The 27193-nt window shown below is 37.9% G+C and overlaps 2 protein-coding genes across 5 annotated transcripts; one reads left to right on the plus strand and one right to left on the minus strand.

The window, feature by feature from the left end:
* On the plus strand, positions 1–26033 carry LOC6564777 (blood vessel epicardial substance). 4 transcript variants are annotated; one of them, XM_032737856.2, is made up of 9 exons: positions 54–189; positions 637–743; positions 3796–4803; positions 17582–17739; positions 17840–17942; positions 18025–18174; positions 18267–18408; positions 23390–23422; positions 24106–26033. In XM_032737856.2, the coding sequence occupies exons 3-9, from the start codon at positions 4234–4236 to the stop codon at positions 24168–24170; spliced, it is 1221 nt and encodes a 406-aa protein (XP_032593747.1). In that variant the 5' UTR covers positions 54–189; positions 637–743; positions 3796–4233; the 3' UTR covers positions 24171–26033. The 4 variants fall into 4 exon arrangements, with proteins under 4 accessions (XP_032593746.1, XP_032593747.1, XP_032593748.1 ...); XM_032737857.2 differs by lacking the exon at positions 23390–23422; XM_032737854.2 differs by lacking the exons at positions 23390–23422; positions 24106–26033 and adding an exon at positions 19159–19706 and having other exon boundaries at positions 57–189.
* LOC6564778 lies at positions 6187–10583 on the minus strand. The gene is made up of 3 exons (XM_001991830.2): positions 9575–10583; positions 7388–7647; positions 6187–7147 (listed from the first exon to the last, which is right to left on the minus strand). The coding sequence occupies exons 1-3, from the start codon at positions 10261–10263 to the stop codon at positions 6699–6701; spliced, it is 1398 nt and encodes a 465-aa protein (XP_001991866.1). The 5' UTR covers positions 10264–10583; the 3' UTR covers positions 6187–6698.
* Positions 26034–27193: the final 1160 nt, after the last annotated feature.

Consider the following 27193-nt stretch of genomic DNA (forward strand, 5'->3'; position numbering starts at 1 on the left):
TGACAACAATAGCGGACCTGCGCACTGAATATATCCAATTCATTAAATAGCTGTCGTCTTGTCGTCGCTGTTGTTGCTCTCGCGCGGAAGTTGTCGCTGCTCTGCCGACTTTTTGTTATTGTTTTTACTTTGAAGTGCTAGTATTTTTTTGAATAATTTGATTTTGGTTGAGCCCACGCGATTCCACTGGTAAATTGATTTATTCTCTTTCATTTACAATGAAAGTGCGTGTGTTTGTGTTTGTCTGTGTCTGTCTGTATGTGTGTGTGTGTGATATATAAACAATAGAAATTGGTTTTTACAATTGCCAAGCTTCATACTACGCACGTATGTATGTGTGTACACACAGAGACTCACACACACACATCAACTTAAAATGTCAAGCTGCGTGTACATAACCTAAGCGAAGGGCAGTCGCTGCAGCAGCAGCAGCAGCACTAGTAGTAATATTGTGTTTGTTACTCTTTTTTTTATTGTTATTTGTTATTACTTTAGTGCATATGAATGTGCTCGTGCGCTTGTGCGAGTGTATGTGTGTGTGCGTGTGCATGTGTATGTGATTTAAAGTTTATGCCGCGCTGAGTAAATTATAAATTAACAAATATTGTTGAAATACATATGTCAACTGTTATGCAGCGCTGGGACACCGCCTACAATTGAAGTTGGAGGCAGCAGTAACAATAATAAAATACCATTAACAGCAGTTACAACAACTACGGAAGCAACAACAACTGTTTAATCTGGTAAGTGGTGATAACAATAAGAAATCCGTGTGTGGTAAAAGTGGAGATAACACACAAACATGCACAAAATGCGTGCGTATGTATGTATGTGTGGGCATAAGGACTAACTGCTGGGCATGGTCAAAACCAAATTTATTACGATATATATTTATACATAAACACACATACATTTGCATGGAGTCATGCACATGCAGCTTATACAATTTGAAAGAATGGTGAAAAATCGAACATCAACGCATGGCTAGCCGGGTGGTGCGGTGCTGATGGTGGTGGTGGTGGTGGTGTTGCTGTAAGTTGCATGTTGTACACGCACATGCAAATAGAAAAAGTGCTATGTATGTTAATATGTGTGCCATAGAAAAAGCAGCAGTACTCCTCGACTCCTATCCCTTCCCTCTTTTTCACTCTCTCTCTCTCTCTCTCTCTCTCTCTCTCTCTCTCTCTCTCTCTCTCTCTCTACTCTCACACAGAGTGCAGCGATACTCGCGTGTGCCCCACGCGAGCCAATTGCATTTGTTGTGCAGGCAATTGATGTATCGTTGTTGTTGTTGTTCCTCGTCTTCTTCTTCTCTATATGTGTGTGTGTGTGTGCTCACGTAGTAACGCACCAGGGCTGCATGAAGCACATTCACAATGCAAAGTTTAAATGCAAATGATTAATGTGGGAGTTGCATAGTTGCAGTTGCATTATCGCAATCATGTCTGCTCTTCGAGATTATTTTTCTCAATTGTGTATTTAGAGTTTCGTGGAGTTGATTACAATATTCAAATTTACTCCTCCACACGCATACATATATATATAATATATGCGATATACAAATACATTTGCATGTTCTCCTCAACGTCTTATTGCCTTTATACTCGCGCTGCGTGGAGATCAGCTCAGATAGGAAATCTCGTTCAATATTCTTTGTTCCAATCCTCCATGACAGACATATAGACAAACATATATACAGTTGCGGTCAAGATGCTGAGCTGCTTCCCAAAGCATTTAAATAAATTATGACTCATTTTATGGTGATAAAATCGAGACGACTCTTAAAAGGCTTCAATTTGAAAAAAAATTAATTCTGCAAAACAAAAAATGTTTGCTTTCTCATCTGGCTATGTTTTAGCTATACTATTATTTGCCAAATACTAAACAAAGTAAAATATAACCACCCATCGTATCTAGTTTTTATAAAGTTATATTTAGCCGCAGAAAATGCTGAGATAACTTCACCATAATTCCAGTACCATTATGGGAAATTTAAATAATAATTTTTAATAAAAAAAATATATAAAATATATACAAAATTCATCTATTAAGGGACTTTTATATTGATTGTTAATAATAATGTTTGATAGCTGTTTTTTTTTTAAAATATATTTTAGGTATTATTTTTAACATTCTACAAAACATATGTGTGCATTACTATTATTTTAACCGCAGCTGTAATACATGTTTATATATATTTACACTTACTCACCGATATGCAATTAGAATTAGAAGCTTTGAATGAAAAGAAGAAGAAGAATAAGAGAAAGGTATTCGCATTTTGTTGCAAGGTGCGTGAGGCAAGAGGAAAGTGTCTTTCTCTCTCTCTCTCTCTAAGCTGAGCAGCTTGCCACATCCGCGTATCTATTTGTAGGCCATCTAATCGTTTTTTGGTGGATCGACTGTGACTGTGGCATATGCCATATATCATATACAATGTGGATACAAACGAACTATATGTTTATGATATAGATATGTATGTTTATTGTTTTGCTTGTAAACTTTTAATGGTTATTTCTTACAAATGTTTAATTTTGGACGATACAGCATTTTATAATAGTCGTTGTTGGCAACCATTCAAGCTGCTATATTTATATATATATGCCACAATTGAAGGTTGTCTCTGTGTTTGTATATGTATATGTGTCTATTTCTGTGTGTGGCCCCGCATAAATGCCACCAACACATAAAGCTTGGAGCTGAGCCATCAACTGTGTTTGTTTGCTGGCTGTTTTTAAGGCAAAAACAAAAAATGCGATGACTTCATCTGCTTTGACCATTTGCTTGTTTTCAGATCACACACACACACACATACAAACACTGTGTGTGTGTGTGTGTGTGTGTGTGTGTGTGTTGCACACCCCCATGCCAAGGAGGCGTTGGCGTTGCTTTTGTCATGTGTGTCATTTGGCGGCGCTTGGCTTAATCAACTAACCAACAAGAATAGCAACCACAAACATGGATGGAGAGTGTGTTTTTAGCTCTTGTGGCTTTTAGTGGCTCTTTGAAAATGGCCACAGACTTTGTCATACTTTGATTATTCAGCGCGTCCTCCTCTCTCTATCTGTATCTCTCTCTCTCTCTCTCTCGCTCTCTCTGTCTTTGTCTCTCTCTCTCTCTCTCTCTCTCTCTCCCCTCTCTCTCTCTCTCTCTCGTTGTCTAAGTCTTTCTCTGTCTCGTTTGCTCTTCTTTCTTTCCTAGGCATTTCTGTATTTCAATGCCGGAAATGTTTTTTTGTTTTTGGTTATTTGGCCAACTCTTTTCAATGGGCATTCCACCTTCTGCTGTCTTCTTTTCACTTATGTATTGACCACCATTATTTGGGTCAATCGTACAACCTGTTTGTTTTGGCCAACTTGTCTCTCTGTCTGTCTGCCTGTCTGCCTGTCTGTGTGACCCCCTGGTGTGTTGCCTTAGCCCGGCTTTTAACGAAACTTTGACCAGCGTTATGCACACATTATTACTCATACTCAGCTGAAACTTGTAATTGCAATTGGGTCACAAATGAGTTGTCAGATTTGGGTCCTTTGATCTAGGGAAAACAGCTTAAGCGTTCATCAAATCGAACTTCAAATTGATTTGAGTGTTTTGGGCCATATTCTACTAGCAGCTTTATTGATTTATCATACACATATTAAAAAGTATACACCAAATGCAACTTAACTTGTTGTTGTTTTCAGTCAATTAATCTGCGAGCTGCATTTGAGCTGAACATTTAACGAGCTTAATTGCTTTCAATCGATTTTCAATGATGGCCTGTCTAAGGGCGCCGTTCACTTTTTAATTTAATTGCAGCTGAAGTGCCTTGAGTGAACTACTATGCAGCGATGTGACCCAAAGCATAATAAGGCGATAGCAGCAGCAGCAGCAGAAGCCGTGGCAGCCGTGGCAGTGGCAGAGGCAACCAACGAGGGAGCAATAGCAACAGAAGAGCAACATCGAATCGAATCAAATAATAATCGATAATTAGCGAAGACAACAACCAACTGTAAAACCAATTTGCTGAAACTGAAACACACCAAACAACAAACAACAAACAAAATCAAACAAACAAACGCTGAGAGAGGGAGCAGACTGAGCAACGAACGAGCGACGACGTGGACAACAAAAAAACAAACAAACAGAGAAATAGAGAAACAAACAGAGAAATAGAGAAACAGAGGGACAAAGAAACGGGCAAAAGAATCGTTCAGACTAAAACGTGATTAACACACACAACACCATCAGACCACCATGCCCAGTACGGCAGGCAGTGCGGCTGGCGTCGGCGCACTGATCAACAGTGCCGGCAGCAGCGCCAGCATGGGCATCGGTGTTGATGGCGGCGGCATCGGCGTTGGCGGCGGCGGCGGTGCCAGCGTTAGCAGCGTGGCTGCTAGTGCCGGCAGCAGTGCTGTGGGCGCTGCCTCAGCTGGTACACTGATAGCACAGAGTACAGCGGGCACCAGTGCCGCCAGTGGCACCATCACGTGGGACAACAACGGCACACTGCGCTCCATCAATCCGGGCGACTGGTCGATTGAACAGTGCCTTATTTGGCAGCAGCCGCATCATCTCTACTTTCAGCTGGGCTGGGCCTTTCTCTTTCTGGCGTTTGTGGCGCCACACGGTCCGTTTGGGTCGCTATGGATGCGCGCCACACTGCTCATCGGCTGCATCATGATGGGCATGTACGGCTACCTGATTGAGTGCACTCCGGATGTGGTCCTCTGGTCGGGCCTTGGCATCGCCATCAACTTTGTCTATCTGATTGTGGTGCTCTGCCGGCTGCGTCCGGTGCGTTTTGATCAGGAAATTGAAGCGGTAAGTGGCAACTTTTTGTGTATATTCTTGCATACAATCAGGACATACGAGGGCAGTTTAAGCGGTCTGTGTATAAATGCATATATATATATTATTTTTTTGTATATATAAAACATGTTTTATTTACTTGCTGCTGGGTTTGAGAGTTTTTACCTTTAGACACATTTAGTTGAGACTTTTTATACCCTGAACACATTAGGTTAGGTTAGGTTAGGTTATATATATATATCGGTTAAGAAAGACCCAAGTTATTGTCGAAGATATATTATCATATTGACCTCATAAATATGCGAGCGCATGTGTGAGAAAGAGATGACATTCTGCAGACCCCCTTTACCCCGTTACGACTGCGTGTACGTATGTATGTATGCTAGGATCAGCTAGGATCAGTTCGGGCTTCTGAATAAAAACATGCGCTGCTCATTTTTTTTACTCTTCAATGCCTGGCCTGAGCTTGCTAAAAGAAATGGGTGCACTTGCACACCTGCTCACATTTGGGTGCAAAACTTATTATATGGAAATTTCGCCAATAGTTTTAGAGTTTATCTAACAGCTAGGTTCAGGGTAAGTCGTTGTCGTGCTCACTCAACTAAGGCACTCTTACTTGTTTCCACCTAGTTCATCTCACCAAAATAATTCCATTTATTCAGGATTTGGATACAGAAAGTAGCCTTATGGCAATATAAATCTTGTAAATATGCTGAATGGCCTAGCAGATTGTGGTCCTACTTATGAGTTTATATTTTTCACATGGTGTTTGACAGTAGTGTAGTAAAGGATGGCAGCTAACAGCAAAAGAGTTGCTTTAAAATCCACAAAATTATCAGACTGCCCTCGTATATATAAACGTTAGACAATTTGTGATTCTTGAAGATGGAAGAGTAACAGAATTAATAGCAATTCTGGCCAACTTCATTTATAGATTTGTTAATTTAATTTTGTTTTACCCAAATAAAAATTCAGTTTTTTTTTTTTTTTTGATACAATTTGTTTTGCATATATTTTGATTTGTTTGAATTTTTTTTTGTTGTTTTATTTTGTTTGTTTTGCTTTTATTTTCTTCTGTATATTTTCATTTTGTTTATGGTTTTGTTGCTGTGGCCCAATGCACAACATAGAAACAAATGGACATAACTCACTTAAACAAATAAATAATTTCGATAGTTTTTTCATTAGCAAAAAAAAGAAAAAAAAAGTTGTTAAATTACTAAACACTCCTAATTAACAATTGTGTGTAAATTACTGGCTACGCGGTTAAACTAAAATGCTTTGCGTATGATTTAGTGCGTGTGCAAGGTGGGTGGGGAGGGGGTGGGCTGATGGGCTGATGGGCATGGGCGGGTTGAGATTTATCACAGGTTTATTAAAACATTTTGAAAACGATTACATCAAATATTTTATGTAATTTCCGAGCCAATTTACTGTTCATTTAGTGTGTGTAACTTTTTCCAATTATTTTTCTATTTGGATTGCTTAAATTGGTTATTTTTAATGAGTGATAGATAGATATGTGTGCGTGTGTGTGCGGGTGTGTGTGTGTGGTGAGTGTGTTTGTTATAAATACATTGCCTATAAAAGCCGCGTAGTACTTTCTATTTTAATAATAAATTTGAGACAATCATTGACAGTCAAATACAATATCAACTTTTATGAGTAAGTCTGTGTATGTGTACGTGTGTAACAGTGTGCGTGTGTAACAGTGTGCGTGTGTGTGTGTGTGTGTGTTGGACTGGTGATGGTTTAATGGCTTAATTGCGCTACAAAATTTTTTTTAAATTATAAATTCTATTTGCATTAAATGGTTGAAAACCAAACAAAAAAAAACCTGACAGCCTTTCAGGCGCTGCACGAAAATGTGCTTTTTGGCCTGGGCTGCCAATGCGGTGGTTGGCGTCTTAGCTAATTCGTATTTTCAATGATAGAAAATATAATTGCAGACATGTGGCCAATAGTATAATCATATTGCCAATGGCAATGCTCATGTGTATGCGCCGGAATGCCTTATGTATGCGCTGATAGTGCGGACACTCGACCAAATCCCCTTGCAACAGGCTGCCAACCTCCTGGCCACTGCCGATGGCACCCTCGAGCCTGTACTTCTCATGCATGAGTTGAAGCATTGGCGGTGCCAGATATAAACGTATCACCACCTCAATGGCTGACGTCACTGATAGAGCGCCCAGTTGCACACCGGCCGACGTTGACCAGCCACTCAGGAAATATTTCACATAAATGATTAGCATGGTGATGCTCAGCATCGCATTTAGTGCAAAATATTTGGGGAACAATATCTGCTGGCACTGGCCAAAGGTGTGGCGGGGCAGCGAGAAATATAGCGAGAGGCCTGTAATACAAAAATAAAATATAAACAAATTCACCGATTATTATTAAGTTTGAGAGAGAGATAGAGATAGAAAGATTTAATGTGTAATGCCAACAATGCGAATGACATTGACTCAATTCAATGATTGATGTTGATGTTGATGTTGAGGCGAACGATAGTTGCAGCTGTAGCAGCAGCGATGATAGCAGCAGCGACGTTAACTGGCAGCGTTAGCAGCTGTTCGGTTGGTTGGAAACTTACCCGAGACAAAGGTCATCCAAATTTGAGAGCCAAAGTGTGTGGCGAATGCGCCTAAAAACGCCAGCGTTGCCAGCACGCTGCCACCCACTTTTGCGGAAGCTTTGCTCCGCATCTCTGTCCCTGTTGCTGTTGTTGCTGCAAATTGGCTGTCGTCCATTGTTGTCGTTGTCGTTGTGAGATCGGGTCCAACGGTCAGTAGCACAAAGGACAATATGAAAATGGCCATCAAATGCGCCGGCTGTGTGGTACTCGTCAGTATTCTGTAAGAGAGATAGAGAGAGTTATTGATCTGTAAGCTGGCTGTTAAATTTGTTATGTTAAATATGATGTGGATATGTTAAGGCTAATCTTGGTCTTTATCTGTAATTATCTGCTCTGGATTCGAAGTGCATGTTGGCATTAACACGTATGCCTTTCTTTCAGTTATCTGCTGATTAGATACGCTTTGAACTTTTGCGCTTGGCAACATTTACGAAACGCTGAGAAGTGCCGCCGTCTACGACAGCAGGCAACAACAGCAACGACACTTATCTAACATCGAGTAGTTTGCACTGAAGCTGAAGCTCGATAATTTTGTTTTGGTTGTGTTGTCTCGGTGTTGTTGCTTACGCATTTGCCGCGTTGCGTTGCGTTCGCTTTATTCGTTTTAATACCCCTTACTCATTCATATACAAAGGGGTATATTAAAGTGCTAGCAACAGGCAAGAGGCAAAAAAAAAATCATTTGAATTTATCTATTCTTTCACGGAATATATTTACAATGTAGAGTATCTTAAAGTCGCCAACAGCCGATCAGGGCAGACGGTTTTTTTTTGCAGACTTTTTGTGTTTTGCATATTGCCATAGATCATGTGGGGAAGTGACGTTTAACGTTGAGGCGTCGTCACTGCTAAGGTGTTGTTGCTGTAGCTCTTGACAGACATTGCGGCGAATTCAGTAAAATGTGGCGTACGTGCAAAAAAGCATGCAACCAAACACAAACACATATATATATATTTTTTCTATATATGCAGGTATTCGTGCAAATAATTGCAGCGACAATGGTCATTTAATGAAATACAACAGATTCGCAATCTGCTGCGGGGCACAAGCAGGTATATATGGGGAAAATGTGTGGGCAGCGAATTTGCAAGTCAGCTGTTTGTGATTGAACGATTGATCGAACAGCTGCTCTCCAAGGCGAAGCTGAAGCTGAAGCTGACAAGGCAATGCAGTCGCTGCGGAAAGCCAACTTCCCCCCAAAATCCAGAAAAAATGCTGACCGACCAGACTCACTCACACACTGAAACAGCCAGAGTGACGTTGAATGCGACTCGCACTTTGGACTCCTCTGTGTGTGTGTGTGTTTGTTGGGTGCGGAGGGAATTCTGTTGACACGCCAAAGTCACAACAGATACACATATAGATATACATAGATGATAACGGCTAAGGTTGGATCGCCTCGAACTTGTGAATGAATCAGAATTATTATTGTCGTTTTTACTTTCGGTCGATGCCCTTAGTTATTATTATTATTTATAAATGACTTGTGATAAAAATAGCATAGATAAAAGTATTTACTTTGGGGGGCTCACACGTCGCAAGGTGAATCATTTGATGACCCAAGCAAAGCATTTACCACGAGACTTTGTGATAATGTTTTATTCCAAAGCATAGAAAAAAAAGTGGTAATCGAATAGCTGTTTATCAGTCACAATTTTTGAAAAGACGTTAATTTCTTCGTGATCGAAATTTAATGAGAAATCAGAAATGAGAAATCAGATTGATATAAATGATAGCACATGATTTGGTAGCTGAAATTAGGAATGCTGTTCAGCCACTTAAGCTCCATTTAAAGCACGTGATTTGTGCTTGTGTGGAGTGCAAAGACTTTTTTTTTCTTCTTTTTCGTTTCTTGTTTGTATAACGGAACGGACGACAGACAGCGGAAATTTGTAGGTAAACGCAAAAAGAAACAGAAACGAAAACAATAAAAAATATATTCGCCTCAAAGTTCGTGAAATAATATTAGCGGAATCGTAATCTTTCGCCTTCGCGTGATTGACATGATCGAGCCCCATGTTAATTCGCAGTTGCAAGCGATAAGCAGGCGAGACAGCGAGACAGAAACACTTTTCGTAAATTATGCATTAACATTATTATCACATGATGAAACGGGCACAGCAAAGATTTAAAAAAGAGACTCACGTGTATAGGCGACTCCCTTGCAGCTGGACGATCAGGCAATGGCAGCGCTCAGTAAATTTGCGCGTCATTTGAGTGCCAATTGCGAGAGCATCGTCCATCGATGGCTCCATGGAGCTAAGTTTGCGCTGCTGCTGTGCTGTTAATGCAGCTGCTGTTGTTGCTGTTGGTGAAACTGTTGTGACGGGGCTGTTGTGCTCAGAGTTTACAGCCTCCAATTGTTGTTGTTGCTGTTGTTGCTGTTGCATTTTCTTAAAACGTCCACAGAATTTGGGAATTTTTAAAATGCTGATGTTGCTCTCAATGTTATTCTGACTGTTGACTGTTAATGAAGCTTCTGTTTTGTGCTCAACTTTTGCACCTGCTTCTACTTCTGCTTTCACTATCTCCGTCTTTGTCTCGGGTTTAGTTGCTGTATTTTGTTTTGCGGTTGGCAACTGCTGTTGCTGCACTGGCTTAATATCAAAATTAGTGCCGCAGTCGCTGCTGCTGTTGCTGCTGCTGCTGCTGTCTTCATTCTCGGAGTTGTTTTGTGATTGATCCTGCTGCTGCTGCTGCTTTTGTTGCTCCTTGCGCTGCTGCTTTTCACGCTTGCGCATCGTGTATTTTACCGATTTGACGGCTTTTTGTGGCAGACCGAAGGCCATATACCGTTCGATCTGTTCACTTTCGATGCCCGAATTATGGCACATTTTTGCATTTGTATTATATAACTGCTTAACGGTTCTTTATACTTCTTCTTTTGCACTGTTTCTGTTTCGGTTTTGCTTTTTGCAGTTGCTCGTTTTGGCTTGCACTCAAAAAAAAAAAGACAAAATTGCAATATATTTTTTTGTTGGGATTTTTCTTTTGGTGTCGTTTTGGTTAGTTAATTAGTAAATTTCTGCGTGCGAGCGGCTTAGAATTTGAGCGGATAGGATTGTTGGGGATTGTGTTGTGTTGGGTTGGGTTAGCTGCTGCTGCTGCTGCTTCTGCGGCTGCGACGTCTACGCGACGAGTTAATATGTGCGATTGAATGGCCAGCAAGTTGCGTCGTACGCTTTTATAAGGTACCTGCGCATATGTGTGCGCGTCGCGAGTTCTTGGATGTCGCAACGATCAGCAAATCAACGAGCACCGAACACCGAACTCTCTTCGGCTTCGACGAATACGCTCCCACGCACGCATTGTGCACTTGATCCACATTCGTATATTGCGGGCTGGGGGAGGGGGTTGTAAGCCCCCCCCCCCATTTTGTTAATCGTGCCAGTCCGCGATGTACAATTTGCTACTTAAACTGTATTAACAGGCAAGAAATGTATGCCACAAAGAAAGCGAAAGAGAGAGAAAGAGAGGAAGAGAGAGCGAGCAAGCTAACGAGAGAAAGCACCTGTTACATTTTGCGCTCTTAAATCGCAGACGAAGATCATGCAATTAAATGCTTCTTGTCACGCTGCGATCGTTAGTTGCGCACTTTTATGGCCAAGCCACCTCTGGACTGGACTGAACTGTCCGGTGGTCGGGGTGGAGGGGATGTGAACGTGCTGTCGGCGCGACCAAATGGACGCCGTTCTCGGGTTTCTATCGATAATGGACGCCACATGCGCATAGTTTCAGCCACAACGGAGGCGTGGTGGGGGATTCGTCGGGGGTCGGTAATACCTTACATAACTTACATACATATGCGTATATAAACACACATCAGACATTCCATTCTGACTATTTACATTGTTGCAGGTTTGTTGGCATTTACAGCACTTTCTTTCAATTGAATGCAACCGGCAAGAGGCATCTAGGAGAAAGTGACCGACTAGAATATTCTCTGTTTAAAAAAAAATCCCCTTAAAAATATCCCCGTTTCAATTGCCCAACAGCGGGTACTAAAAAGAAACCAAACTCTTTTCACGTCATCCGGACACACACCCAAAATTCCTACAACTCGGGGACTACGTTGATGAGTAAGTGTTCGATAGAGTGGATAGACACGGGAGCAAACCGTTAAGCGTCATCATTTTGCTATTTGAAACTCTAATTTATTTTCCTGCTGATCTCAAATTTGTTGTACGTTTTTAGTTAAATCAAATGCTGAACAATTTGAGAAGCAAACATTTTTTAAAAATATTATTTTTTAATTTTTAATTACTTGTTTGCTTCGATTGCATACTCCCAATATGGTTAATTGATTGTTCAAGTTGGGCTTAAGGAGTAATGAATAATGGTTAGTTAAAGGATTTTAGCATTACAATTTCTTAACTGATTTTCGTCTTTGGCTTTGTTCACTGTTTTGCTGCCACGAAGAACCCACGTGATTATCTATGGAACGTGATCCACATGCCAACGAGATATAAATCGAATATATTTGATCACGGATTGCTTTCTATATTTTTTATTATATATATATATATACATATAAATATAAATATATAAAATATATAAATCTACCCAAAAAACATATCTGATTTGCGCATCTTGTTGAGCGGTCGATAGCCGCATTAGGTTGCCACGCAAACATATTGAATTGTCGGCGGCATGGTGGCAACAAGGGGGGCAGGCAGCACAATCGACACTTTGATGAATGTCTGTCGGCCACCAAACTGCTCATTATCTAATTGCGGCAAGTTCCGTTCGAGCGCCGGACGTTGTCTCGATCGAATGCCGAATATCTAACAGCAACAACAACAATCAGTCAGTCAGTCAGTCAGTCAGTCAGTCAGTCAATCAGTTAGTCAGTCAGTCAGTGAGTATGATTTCCAAAAAGTCAGGAGCTGTTTAGCGACGCGTTTATAGCACAGAGGTGTAATTTTGCATACAAACGCGATATTACTGAACTGATATGGATTCTATATGATTGATTGTGTATGCATGCATACATATATAATATATAATATATATATATATTCTAAAACATTTGCGTTTCTTTTTCGGCGCCTCATTATCATCATCATTATCAATACTCATTTTGTTGTTGCATTTTTGCCCACTCATCGTGCGACGGGACATTTCCTTTTTTGGATTTGGGGAACCTTTAAAGCTTGCCTCGCACACTCGTACACCTCAACGGTGGTAGCCGGTACGGTACTCAGTGCTCGATGACCGGAGCCACACGAATCAGAACTAACAATAGTCAATTGGCCATGATTATTAAATTTAATCAAATTTTTTTGTGATTTTTTGTATTCTTTTTTTTTTTTTCGTTTTTGTTGTCTGACCTTTAAACAGCTAATCATTTTGTTTATTTTCGCAATCTACCTCTCTCGCTCTATCTCTCTCTCTCTCACACGCTCTTTTTCTCTCTGCGAACTAGATTTTTGATGGACAGAGGGGGGGTTGAAAGATTATAGTTTTTGCATATATCAACCATTGGACGAGTGCCGAATGTCACGTAAATCTGACTAAACGGATCAAAAGATATTTGAAGACCACGAAAAGAGAAATTCAAACTAAAAAGAAAAAATATTATATTAACTTCAAAATTGCCCAAAACTCCATTAGCTATTTCATATATTGTGCAAAATATATATGGAAACCCAATCAAATTTTGTCATAGAATTTCAAGCTTATTTTTGACGTCATATCGATTTTTTTATTTCTATTTATTTTTGGAAAAAGTTACCCTTTTACGGTAGCGTTCAAAGGCTAATCCTTCTATAGCTTAATTAGTCTGTTTCGTCTGAAAGTCTCTGACTCACTCAGCTACCATATCATTTCAATTGATATCGATAGCTAGTCATACATTATCTTTGTTTTTCTTGCAGACTGTCGAGGTGACTTTTAATTCTATTAATTTAAATTCAACATTGGACTAAAAAAGATAATAGAACAATAATAACTGTTTATTGTTCTGTTATTAGTCAATCGATTGTCAACTTATATATTCATCAATTTCACAGTTCATTCTTACGATTTCGTTTGTTAGCTGGATTGCATGGTTATAAACAAGTCAGCTGCCAAAAGAAAACAAGACTAATACAAACATATTCCCGCTCGCTTTGGCGTCATCAAATATTATAGGGATACTTCATTGAGCTTTCCCAAAGCACCTGACAGATAGAGACAGACACAGAGACAGAGACACGCACAGACAAACAAACAGACACCTTGCGTCAGCAGAGCAGCATCTTCGTCAGTCTCATCACATGTCTCACACTTTGTCCGTGGCATAGATCCAAATCATGTCGGCTGCTTCTTCTACCCTCTCCCGATAGCAAACGCCGCACGCTTTCGCTCAATCATTGTTAAGGGGCTCGGCGCGGTTGGGGGGCGTGATTTCTGGTGTTGGTATTTCACCACGTGATTTGCTAAAGCGCTGTGGGTCTAATATGGTCTATTGTGAACACTTGTTAACCATGAATCATATGGAAAATGGAAAAAATATGCCACTAATACAAGAGATAAGCAATCCAAAGTCTCTCTCTCTCTCTCTCTATCTATCTATCTCTCTCTCTATCTATCTATCTATCTCTCTCTCCCTTTCTTATCTACAAATTGGCCGTCTAATCATGACCGATGCTTGTGATCGATGTCGATCGTCTATCGGCTGATTGTGTTGCCAATTTGCTGGCGAAATTGATTTAATTTGACGAAATAACTACCATAAAATATTGAATATTGATCCACATAGCACATATCAAAGACACGCTTTGCGTAGAATTCAACAATGGCAATTATCAAACACGTAGACAGAATTTCCTCCATTGTTGACACCAGACTAGACTAGACTCGCAGCTCGGATTGAGAATGTAGCTTAACGATCAGATTTATGTGTACAAATAAATAATTAATTTCGAATTGAAATCGCTGATTATTGAATTGACATACTGAACAAGAGTATATATATATATGTGTGTATATATAGTTTTTAATGGCTTGCTGCGACAATGATGGCGTTATCAGTGTGTGGCGTGAAGTTGCAATAATCTTGTTGACGGTGTGCAAAACTCGTGGCAATGATTATTGCGACTGCGACAGCGACTACGACTGTTGCTGACTGGCGCTCTTAAGGCAAAGAGAGAGAGAGACAGAAAGAGAGAGAGAGATAGACAGAGAAAAGTAAAAAAAAAGCTTCTTCCTCTTTGTTTGCCAACAGTTTATCAATACAAAAGCAACAGGTTCAGTTCAATGGCTCTGGGCTCAGCTTAGCACTGATTTGGCTGTGGCTACTGTAATCGCTTCGAGTATTATGGACATATCTCTACATACTAATGAGTAACTGTATGTCTGTATGTCTGTGTGTGTGTGTATGATTGTACGTGTGTGTGTGTATGTTTGGCTTGGTGCGCAGAGACTTCAGGCAGGTCAGTTCAAATAAGTTCGACTGATTGCTGTAAATAAGAAATGCACATAAAAAACAGTTAAAGTTAAAGTAACTGTGTCTGTCTGTTGCTATGTTGCTATGCAAGTTAAATGCTATGGTTTCAAATTAACTGTCGGAATAGCATATAGCTGTCATTTGATCGATCGCAAAATCAGTTCGAGCTATAAATCTATGCTCTATTTTTATAGTTCCTATAGGAAATTGAGCATCTGCATCTCTGTTGCTGTCAAGAGATGATTTCTTCTATGATGGACTTTTCCATTCATTTTTTGTTTAATTCATAGCAGGTGGAGTCCGGTGCATAATCTAAGGCATTCTATCTACTTTTGTTGGTGTTGTTTTACAAATGGGCTTTGATTATATGCAATAAAAAATTGACCGCCAGAACGACGAGGCTTGGGAGAATGCGTAGACTTCGACGTCGCCGCAATTTGAGTCGGGTCAGGCCCCCGCCGCCCGCCCACCCACAGGCCACCCTTCTGGTCGGAGCTTGTGGCAGCTATCTCACGCCACGAGTGATTGGTGCCTGAAGGCAGCGATCGCTGGCGTACGTGACTTTAGCATCGGTGGCGATGTCCGCCGAAGCGAGAGCTGTTGCTGTTGCTGTTGCTGTTGCTCTCTGTTGCAAATTGTGCGCCACATGCGGCAGCAAAGCCGGTCAGCCACAACAACAACAACAACAACAACGGTAGCAAATAAACCTGCCCGGATTACAGTTTCGCCGTTGAGCTTAGCTTTTGATTATTATTATTTATTATTTATATATGTGCACATGTTTATATGCTTGTGTATTAATGTTGCTGTTGCTGTTGTTGCTGCTGTTGCTGTTGTTGCTGTTGTTGCTGTTGCTGTTGTTGCTGCTGTTGTTGCTGCTGTTGTTGCTGCTGTTGTTGCTGCTGTTGTTGCTTGGCAAAAAATACAAAAAGAGGAAACGCAAGAAGTGAATTACACGCGAAACGAATGTTGATCATTTTAAAAAGCTGAACATTGAATACACTCAAGCAACACACGATACCATTAAATATATAAATATAATATAAAATATATTCTTTTTCTTATAATGTGATCATTTTGAGAGATTTTGAGAGAATATCTATGCAAAACTAAGTTCAGTTTAGTTAGATGCACAAGATGGCTTAAAGCGTTCAATTAGTCAAATAATAAACAAAGCAGGCCCAAATTTTAGATGATGATGCCGAAGAAGTTTAGAGCTTTTCAACTATATTTGTCAGAAGCGTATTTGTGGCAGCTGCTTTGACAAGCTTAGTGCGATTAGCTTTCTGCTTTTGATATTTGCGACATGCTGTGTTTGTAGGAAAGATGTCCAATTTTTGGCAGAGCATTATAATCCGTTGCTATATCATGTCGCCGCAGATATAGGGTGTAACGTCTAGCGGCTGCGTCAGCAAAAAAAAAACCAAAAAAAAATAACGTTTAAATAAACAATTTGCTTGGCAACGAGTTACCAAAAGCCCGCAAATTGAATGCCATCTTACAATCGGCCATGTCGCTAACTGGCTAACTGGCTAGCTGGCTAGCTGGCTGACTATAGGCCATGTGATTACGTATTTATTTTTTTTGTATTTATTTATTTTTTTTTTTTGGCCCATTGAACATTTTGCCAGGCGCCGTCAGATCATCATCATTATTATTTTTATTGAGTATAGGCCCGGTGTCATAAGCATGATTGCTTGTTATTGAACCGAGTGATTAACAAGTGCAATTGCTTTCAGAACTCACAGCTTACTCTCACTTGCCCAAATATTTGCCCAGTCAAAACAAAAACAAAAACAAAAACAAAAACAAAAACAAAAAAATACATCAATAAACACTAAACAACTAAACAAGTTCAACTGCTGCAGTTGTCTTTAATCGTCCACTCGATGGAAGTATATCAGATCTCAAAGGGACCACTTTGTGTTTAATCTATTTGAGCATATTTGACAACAACTATTGATTGCTATAAATTGGCGATTTCATTTTGTATTGTGCACATCAGTTAAATTAAGTTCAACCCGGAGACAGCTAAATAAAGAAAGACATTTGCATTTCACTATAAATCGATCGATTGTTCCTAAAAAAAAAACCTATATCAAATGCTACTTTGATGTTGATAAATTTTTGTCTAAAAATTAAGATTGTTAGATGTTAAAAGAAATTGCTAAACAAAAATACTTTTTCAAAGAAGAATTGTTTGAAGATCTTTTAAATAAAATAGTTTTCCTGTGGTAATATTGGTAATATTTTCACACGAACAACTGAAGCATTAACTTCGCATAACTCGTTAAACAAATTGTCCATACAAGAATTTATTGGTCGATTGGTTATTCCTATAACATCGTATAGGAGATGGGATAGGAATAAGGATAAGTTGCAGCCAGATACCTTTAAACTAAGGACTATGGACTAGTTTGCATAGAAACAGACTCAGCTAGTGATGCTGATTAAGAATATATCTGGTTTGTGGGTTCGGTGTTACAAACTTGACGACAGAATTATGATATCTATATAAAAAGAGGATAGTTAACAGAGAAATCACGCTAATCATTTTGCTGTCAATAATACAGATCATATACCCTGCATCCCCATTTCAAATGGGAGAGATGTACATACATATATATATACCTATGACACATATTAATCACACCGACTTTGTTTCCATGCTCAATTTGTTCAATTTGCAAGCTTAATGTGTTTATTAAATTACTTTGTTGCAGGTGTATGTGGCATTGTTTCAGCCGCTGCGCGTGACCCGGCATCAGTTCAGGAAGGTGCTCAATTGTATGAAGGTGATTCGGGCACTCAAATACCAGGAGGTCTATGCGCAGGAGAAGGTCACCAAAGTGGACAGCCTGTCGCTGGTGCTGAGCGGCAAGTAAGTGGACGATGCAGCAACGATGCAACACAACAACAACAACAACAACTGATCGATACCAAATTGATGTTTGAAATTTGGAAAATGTTACTCATTGCAGATTAGTTGTATCGCAGCATCAGCGGGCACTGCACATTGTGTTTCCCCATCAGTTCCTAGATTCGCCAGAGTGGTTTGGCGTCTCGACCGATGATTTTTTTCAGGTAAGCGCCAAACATGTCCTGTGCTCTACAGTCAGCTATTAACAGCGTTTTTGTGTGTTTGTGTGTGTGTGTGTGTGTGTAGGTGTCCATTATGGCCATGGAGGAGTCACGTGTGCTCATCTGGCATCGGGACAAGCTCAAGCTTTCAATAATGGCCGAACCGTTCCTGCAAACGGTATTCGATCACATACTCGGCCGCGATGTGGTTAAAAAACTGATGCAGGTGACACAGGTGACAGCTGAAAAAAAATCAACAACAACAAAAAAAAAAAACACAAAAAATTAAATCTAATCATATTTATTAATATTTATATTGTTGTGCAGGTCAGCGAATCGATAGCCAGCAACGGTTTTCTGCCCTCGGGCGGCTATGCAGAGGATGCCGAGGACAAGCCCATGCTCATACTGAAGAAGAGCGTCGATGTTGGCCATGGACTGACGGCGCTCATCAATCGCCAGTTGCAGGGTGAGTTAACTAGCCCAACTAGCCAACTATTTATTTACCGATACATACATACATGCGTACATACATGCATACATACATAGATACATAGATACATAGATAGTTACATAGATGCTTAAGATCTAGAAACTCTTTTTGTTCACTGCAAACGCTGTGCGTCTTTCTCCTTATGCATATGTACATATAACGTCCTCTTGCCACACACCAGTCTCTCTCACTTTCTCTCACACTCTCTATTCCCCCCTCTCTCTCTCTCTCTCTCCCGCTCTCTCTTTCTCTCTCTCTCTCTCTCTGTGTGTGTGTGTCTCTCTGTCATACAAAAACTGTCTCGCTGTCTCTTAACGTGTCACTTGGCCCATATTTAAGAGCTGTCGTTCTTTGATTCCTTAACCATTAACCAAACATGCCCTGTGCCGCCTCAATGCTTTTGTTGCACGCTTGCGCTGGTCGCCATTTGGGCTTTGGGGCGCGCGCGCTTCTTGCATGCTACAAAACATCTAATTAAAAAAACAAAAAAGAGAAAAAAAAGATAAAATAATAATAATAATAATCTAACCTAAAAACCAGTATATGATTTGAATTGAATTCACTTTTTATTGTTTGTCTGTTTGTTTGTTTTGTTAATTTGCTGTTTGGTTTGCATTTTGTTATACGTTTTTTATTGATTTTATTTTTTTTTTTATTTTTATTATTGTTAACTGTACAAACGTTGATGTTTATGTTCGTTTTTTACGATTCGCTATCTAATTTTAGAAGAGCATGTTCCTTTACTTGGTCGCACGTACAAACACACTAAGCAGCAGCCGCCGCTGCCAGGTTTCGCCAACTTGGCGGACACCAATGTTGATCACTACGCCAATGCCGCTGCCGCCACCGCCGCCGCTGCTGCACTTGCTGCTGCTGCTGCTGTTAATGACGATGGCACTCAATGAACCTGAAACTGAAACTGAATCCTGATAGAAGCAACAGCACACACACCCACACACACACACCCACACACACACACACACACACACACACACCCACACACACACACCCACACGCACACACTCACACTCACACACACACACTCACACACACTCACTCACTATTTATATGCATATGTTTTGTGGCTGCAATCAGCAATTTTGCAAGTTTGTCAGCAACTTTATCCAAGCAAGACATAACAAAAATTCCAAGCCTAGCAAAAAAAAAAAAAAAAAAAGAAAAGAAAACAACAACAACACCAATATCAATTGCCAGCATTACAGAGAGTAGCAGAAGACCATCATTATCAAAAAAAAAAAAAAACACAAAAAAAAAGAAGAAAACAAAAGAAAAAAGAAAACAGCTCAGCGACCTCAGCAGCATCTGCATCAACCGTCGAGTCATCGTTGATATATATAGCACATCTGTGTATGTGTATTATCATCATCATCGTCAGTCATCAGTCATCATCAGTCATCAGTCATCAATCATCAATCATCGCATCATCAGCGTCGTCAATCCACAGCGTCATCGCAAGCACCAGCACTTGAATGCTCATCTAAACAAAGGCAGAAACAGATATTGTAGAGTTTAACATGTAAACATAATGAAATACTCGCTAAACTAGATCTTTAACGTTCGTTTAAACATGAACCAACTTTTTTTTTTGCACTTGTCGGAGAAGTACCCATTTTTGATATGAACAGCGATTTATTTTTATTGTTTTGCTTTTTTTTGGTTTTTTTTTGTTGTTTTCAAATGAGATCGATCAGTTGAGCAGGCGCTAAAATGATTTGCATGCAAGATTAGATCTTGAAATTGTTGATGTCGTTTGTAATTATGAAGTCATGATAATGTGCAAAAGAATTGGCACATTTTGAGCGATTGACTCGGATTTAATGAATTAAAAATTTGAAATTGTGATCCACAAATCTTGTGATCGTGATTTACAGCCGAAAAAAAACTCTAGTCATGATCGTCAAGTGATCTTCACTTCGTTGTATTTAAAACTCAAACGTAAACATTACGCATTCCGGTGACATGGCATTTATTCCGTATTCTCATAAAGATCCCAACTAGGAGTCCATCTAATTGGCCATGTTATCATACATTTGTATCATTTTATCACCGACTTTCGATCACCATGTGACTGATCCCATTGCAAGAGCTGAGCACTTTTATACATATATATTTTCATTGCAAATAATTTAAATGTACAATAAGAAAGGAAACAACAACAACAACAACAACAAAAACAAAAACAAAATGAATGTTTCGACTTCCGTTCCCCATTTAATGGAAAATTTTTACTGTGCGGGCACATAAGCAATTTTCGTTAACAATATACATGCATATATATACGGATCATATGTTTGCCAATCATTATCACATTAATTTTAATATTATTTTCATATATTTCTAAAATATTTTTTTTGTTTTATTCTTTAATTCTTTTTCTTGTGATTTGACACATTGTGTTAATTTTATACTCTAAAAAGAGTTTTGTTCAACGGTGTTTGTCTGCATTGATTTGCAATTTGGAATGTATATACCTATATATATACATATATATATATATATCCGTCACGTCCACTGGGCGTTGCACAAATATTTAAAATAGAGAAATTTGTGAAAAAAATAAAGAAATGTATGTCCTGGAGCCAAAAATTTGTGCTTAGCCCATAATCACTTTCAGCATTTGTTTTAGTAGAGGTCATTGCCCAAGACTTTCCACATGGTGTAACACTGGAAGCAGAGTATTAAGCAGTCGGTCAATTTCGACTGCAACGTTTTTACTTGATTGTTAATGAGATTTGTTTTTGGATCGCTGATTGATTTGCATATTAATTCGATTTCGAAACTAAACAAAACGAAGAAGGGTACACAATATCGTAAATACTTGTAATTAATATAAACCAACCTACTTAATATATATATATATATATATATATATATATGCATACATACGTACATACCTATTTAACAGACTAAGCGTTATGCATATATACGTTGTACATACAACTGTATCATACACCTAACATACTTACTTACTATGCTACAAGTGAAATGCGGAATCAATGTGAATGTAAACAAGCCAAAAAAAAAAGAGAGAAAAAAAAAATAATAAACGTAAATGAAGTAGAACAAAAAGAAAAAATACATAAATATAAATTACAAATACATATATTAATATTAATAATAACAAAATGCAGAAAAATTGAAAATTTACTGAATTAAAAAAATCTGTAGTTGATTTGTTTAACTGATTTGAATTGTTTACATCTTTTGCTCTGGTGTTCCTTTAGTCAGTTTTCTTTAACCCCCTGGCTTGCAGAGGTTGCACAGGTTTCCCCTGAGTGAAAAAAGAACCCCGTGCATGCAGAGCACGAAAGGAGACGAGCCCAATGCGATATATATATATATATATATATATATATGAACGAACCGATCGTATTATATCGACTCGAATCGAATCGAACCGAATCGGAACGGAGCGGAACGCGTGCCTTTTGGGCGCTGTGGCTGTTTGCGTATCATTAACATTAATTTTGCGCAAATGGCATTGATTTGTTTTTTATTTTAATTCACATTTAAAATGAATAATAAATACGATAATGATCATATCGCTGCAAAATATTTTTGTATATAAATATAATATTTTTGCTTTTGCTGCCGATCGCAATCAATCGCAATTTGTTTTCGGTATGGCTTTCAAAGCCTTTTACCAACCTGCCCATCCCCTCTGGCGCCCCTCCACCGCCCCGCCTTGCCTTGCCTCGTCAACAATAATCGCGATAATAAGCTCGAAGCTATCTCTAAACACTTTGGGCATGCCCATAAATTTCTAACACAAAGTGCATCCGACGTAGCCGCTCCGCTCCGCCTGTGGGACCACCACCACCCACCTTGCCCCCCGCTGGCCATTTTACAGAAGTGCGCGTTTCGGCGCCTGTGTATGTAGGCCACGTGCTATTGTTGTGAAATAAACAAGTATGCAAACAACTGTGCTCATTTATCATTTTTAGTTTTGGCTGATGAGTTTCGATTAATTTGTTTTTGTATTTTCGCATGGCCATCGATTTGCCATTTGTGACGCTGTACATCATTGGTAACATCACTAACTGCACACACTCTACTATATTTCTCACATTGTATCTACCAATCATTTGAGTTTAGAAAGCATTTGAAGATTTCTTTCCAGATGATCTAGTCATATTTTCATTATTGACCAGACAACGGGGATTAGTTTCTTTCTAAGAGTAAGAGGTTATCGATGGGTAAAAGTGCGATAATTTTGATCACTTTTTAATAGCCACTTTGAGTATGAGTACAAGAATTAAAAGTAGAAATCAATTGAATTTTTTAATTGGCAATAAAAGCGTAATAATTGTAATTCCACAATTACATTAGAAATGAAAACATGTTTTGTCAGACGAAATAGTTTCCTTGTTGCCATTAGTATTCTCTTGTTATCTTTGGGTTGTAATTCCCCTAATTAGATTAGTTTTTTAGAATGAATAATTAAACCAATTTCACGACTTACAGAGTAAAACGTTCACCGTTGCAAAATGAAGCTAAACCGTGTCCCAGTCCCTGCTTGTAATATTAAAATTGAAATTAATTACTCGCTTCTAATACTATTTCCATTGTGCTGCCGATCTGATGTATGTGCATATATATCTATATAAATATATAAATATGTGTGTGTGTGTGTCGTGTGTCTCGCACTATCCTTAACATTTGAAACATGCTTGTATTTCATTAGTATTTTGATTTCAATATTGTCAAACGAATTTATGAATTTTTTCCAATGATTTTCTATATTTTTTGGGTGCCTATAATTTTGTCGTATGTACTCGTAAACGTCGTATACTACAAATATACTTATATATATATAAATATATGTATATATATTTGTATATAAATATGTATATATATATCGCTCATAAACGTTAATCAACAACAACAACAACACCACTACAACCACCCAACCACGAACAACAACCAATGTCAACAGCTCTGCCCAGGATATCGAAGTATTATGATTGCGGTAAGTTGCATTTCCAGTTTTCTAGCCAAAATAATCAACCAAAAACCAAAAAAAAAAGAATAAAATAAAATAAAACAAAAAATCCCAGGCCCCAAAACCCAAAAAGAGAGAGTTACCCAGCCAGCGACCATATTCAAGCGTATTTGTTTCTCCACCTATATATACCTATATATATATATATATATATATATTTAACTATATGCCACATATATATAAAATAGATATATTTTTAACTAACTGTCTAACTACATACATATATATCTATCTGAATCTGTTCGTCAGTCTGTCTGTGTGCATATCCATCCATGCTGTGTCCTTGGCTGTGTATGCGTGTGTTTGGCGTAGTTATTGCAATTACATACATACAAACATACATACCTTCTTAAATGTAGCTTGCATGTGCGGTTTAATTAAATAAAAATAAGAAAAACAAAACAAGAAAATGCAACATTTATCGGTTATTATCTTTAGCATTAATGTTACCAATGCCCTGTCGATGATCCACAATGCCAACACCATTGGCGAGTGTGTGTATAATGTTGTAATGTCTTGTGGAGTGAAGATGGTTAAATGTTTAATTTAAAGCCACCTTTTATTTACTTCTCACTTGAAAATATATTAAAACAAAAACAAAAAAAAAAAAGAAGAAAACAAACAACAAAATTGTACACTTTTCATTGCAGCCGGTGATCCCAATTCCTGGCGTCTGGGCCGGATCGACGAGACTGACCATGAGACGGCCGTGTGAAAGCGCATCAGCATATATGTAGATGCTACATATATGTATATATATATATATCTATATGCATATACTAATATGTACTATATATCTAATGTGTGTATATAGAAAGCGAAGGTAGATCGCTTCAACGTGGGACAATGTTTAGACTTGTGTTTTTGAGTATTATTAGATGTATATTTTTTTAGGCAATATGGAATTCGCATACGAATACCAAAATGCAAAGAGTACATAATGCATACATATATACTACTTACACAATATGTATGTATTTAATAACAGCTACTTTGAATGCGATTAGGTCGAGTTGCGCAACCAATTGATTAAGCTACAAAATCCATGTTGATTGACGAAATGTATTTTTTTATTATCTAAACTTAAGAATACACAGCATATAATTAAATATAGTATTAGTTTGTATGCGTTTGCAATAGATTAAGTGTGTAACTATGTGTACTTGTGGCCATTGGATGCCTGAGCTCATTCAGAGTTCGAATTTAGCAATCGTTAATATACATAAATGTGGACAAACCTATTCAGTGTACTCATTCCACTCTCTCGATTACAACCCAGATTCGCAGCTGAGTCTTACAATTTATTTATGTGCCCCATTTTGTTTTGTTACTTTCAAATATTTCTCCTTAAGGTAATGTTGAGCTTACATAAACTTGATTGACCACATTAAAAATATAGCAAGAATTTAAGAAACAAAAATTATTTCAACATTTGTTTTAGCTGCTGTTCGCTATTATCGAGACTGGCACGGATGGCTCGTTAAGGCCCATCCATGTTTAATTGCAAGCATTCTCCAAATATTTCCATATCACAAAAAATAGATTCAGTAAAAATAATATGCAGGCGTGCTCCAATTTTGGGAAAACGGAAAAGCTTTCTCCTTTCAAATGATTTGAATATGCATGAAGAAAACCAATTCAAAATGGTTCGATTTTTTTTTTTATTGACTTTAAATTTGAAAATTAGATACGCATTTTTTAATATATGTACGTACATAGTTACTTTGCGGTTCAGTGGAGTTTATCATCGCCAAATAATACCTTATCGGTTCCGCCCACATCTTGTGCCTTGTCGTGCCCAACTAGATTCTGCATCTCAGCATTTCTCTAGTAACTTTCCGCCATGTCCAAACAAACCGCATTGAGAATAAAAAATCTGTTTTTTTTTTTTTTTGTTATTGCGTGGAATAATTTGATGGCTGGGTTGACATCTCTACAAAAATCGAAGATTGTAGGGAACTCGCTCTAAAGGCAACCAACAAAATTTTGATTACTTTTCAATTTGAAAATTATTTTTTTTCCCAAAATGATTCATGCAAACAGTATTTAATGTGGTATTGATTCGACAAATTACAAATGATGGCCATTTTGATTTGAACGTTAACCGCAAGTATTCAGCTTAAAAGATATATATTTGTTTTTGAGTTTCTAGTGGAGAAATCTTTAATATTTTAGCTACTAATAGTTGAAATGTTTTTGATAAGTATTTGATAGTGTATTTTATACGTGGAGATGAGTAACAATTGGGCGAAATTACATACATACACATACATATATATAGTCAAGCCTTCGATTTCCGACTCCACTGTAAAAATGTCTCATGGAAAGAGTCCATTGCATATTTCTTGGTGCTGCACGAAAATTGAAAATGAATTGAAGCGAAATGAGTGTGTGAATGTGGCAGACAAGAAGTGGAAATATGATGACAAATATGCATTTAGAGACACGCCCTTAACAAAATGCCATCCCCCAGCCCACCCAAAACGAGAAAAACGCCCCATACAAAATTGTCTGAAATTTAAGTATTATATTGTTGTAATTGATTTAAAGTGTTAAATAAATTAAATATTTATTGTTGTTGGCGTGAATGAATTTTTTTCAATCAAAATTAACTTTAGATGTGTAAGCCTAGCAAAATTCAAAAACCAAAGACAACTAACAAGAGCAATGTAATAAAGTTCATAATAATAATAATAATAACAATAATAATAACAATAATAATAAAACATAATGAGCAAGTGTTGATTAATTAAATGATTAGCTAGAGATATGAAATAACGTAAATTAAATAATAGTTCACTGAGACGGTTAGGAAATACAACTATAAAATATGTATACAATTAAGCGATACATACAATTACATAAATATATTTATGCATTCAAATATAAATAAAAACTATTATTGAATTGCTGCTGGATGTGCAAACGGCAATGAAACATATAATATTTTATAGTAAATGAACAGAGGCAGAAAGCTAACTAAACACAATGAGCACACCCAAGTTGTCAGCTAAATTCTTGCATTCAGTCTGAAAATTCAAATACACATTTTCAGTTTAAGTTTGCAATTTATACAAATACATGTTCTGGCCCTTGGCTTTAATTTAGCATCCATAAATGCAAATGCCTATTTTGAAAATGCATTCAAAACTCATCGTCAGGTGCTCAATTCTTGAGGTTTCATATCGCTTGCATTCAAATTTGCGAAATTTGGCCTAAATATTGGTTGGTTAATAGAAAATTTGGTTTATTGTTCATATGTTGCAATATGCGTTGCATACGTTCATCTAACTTCTCATTATAGAAATATACAAATGCATACTATATTTATCTGATAAAACACCTGCGAATCGAAATAAACAAATTTATACCCAGCAAATAAAAACAACAAAACAAACAATCAATAAAACAGTTAACTGTATTTCGTACCTTTGAGCATAAATAAAAGTTGGAGAAAAAAAATCGAATAATAATTCATTACTGAATAACATTCATTCTTATGTTATTTAATAGTTGATATGCACATATATCAATTTATATTTTTCATTCATCAATATTCTTGCAGCATCGTTTTGAAAAAGAAGTAGCTTACTAAACTCCATTTGATGCAGGCCTTAAATATTTGTGTTCAAATGATTTTTGATTGCTTTTTTTTTGGTATCGATTTTAGAGAATGCTTTGAAGCAGTTAGCTGTAGATCTGATAGATGCTTTCAAAATGTGCGGCAGACAGATAAGT

This window comes from Drosophila grimshawi, unplaced genomic scaffold (assembly GCF_018153295.1).
Source record: "Drosophila grimshawi isolate 15287-2541.00 unplaced genomic scaffold, ASM1815329v1 contig_848, whole genome shotgun sequence".
In the NCBI taxonomy this organism is placed as follows: domain Eukaryota; kingdom Metazoa; phylum Arthropoda; class Insecta; order Diptera; family Drosophilidae; genus Drosophila; species Drosophila grimshawi.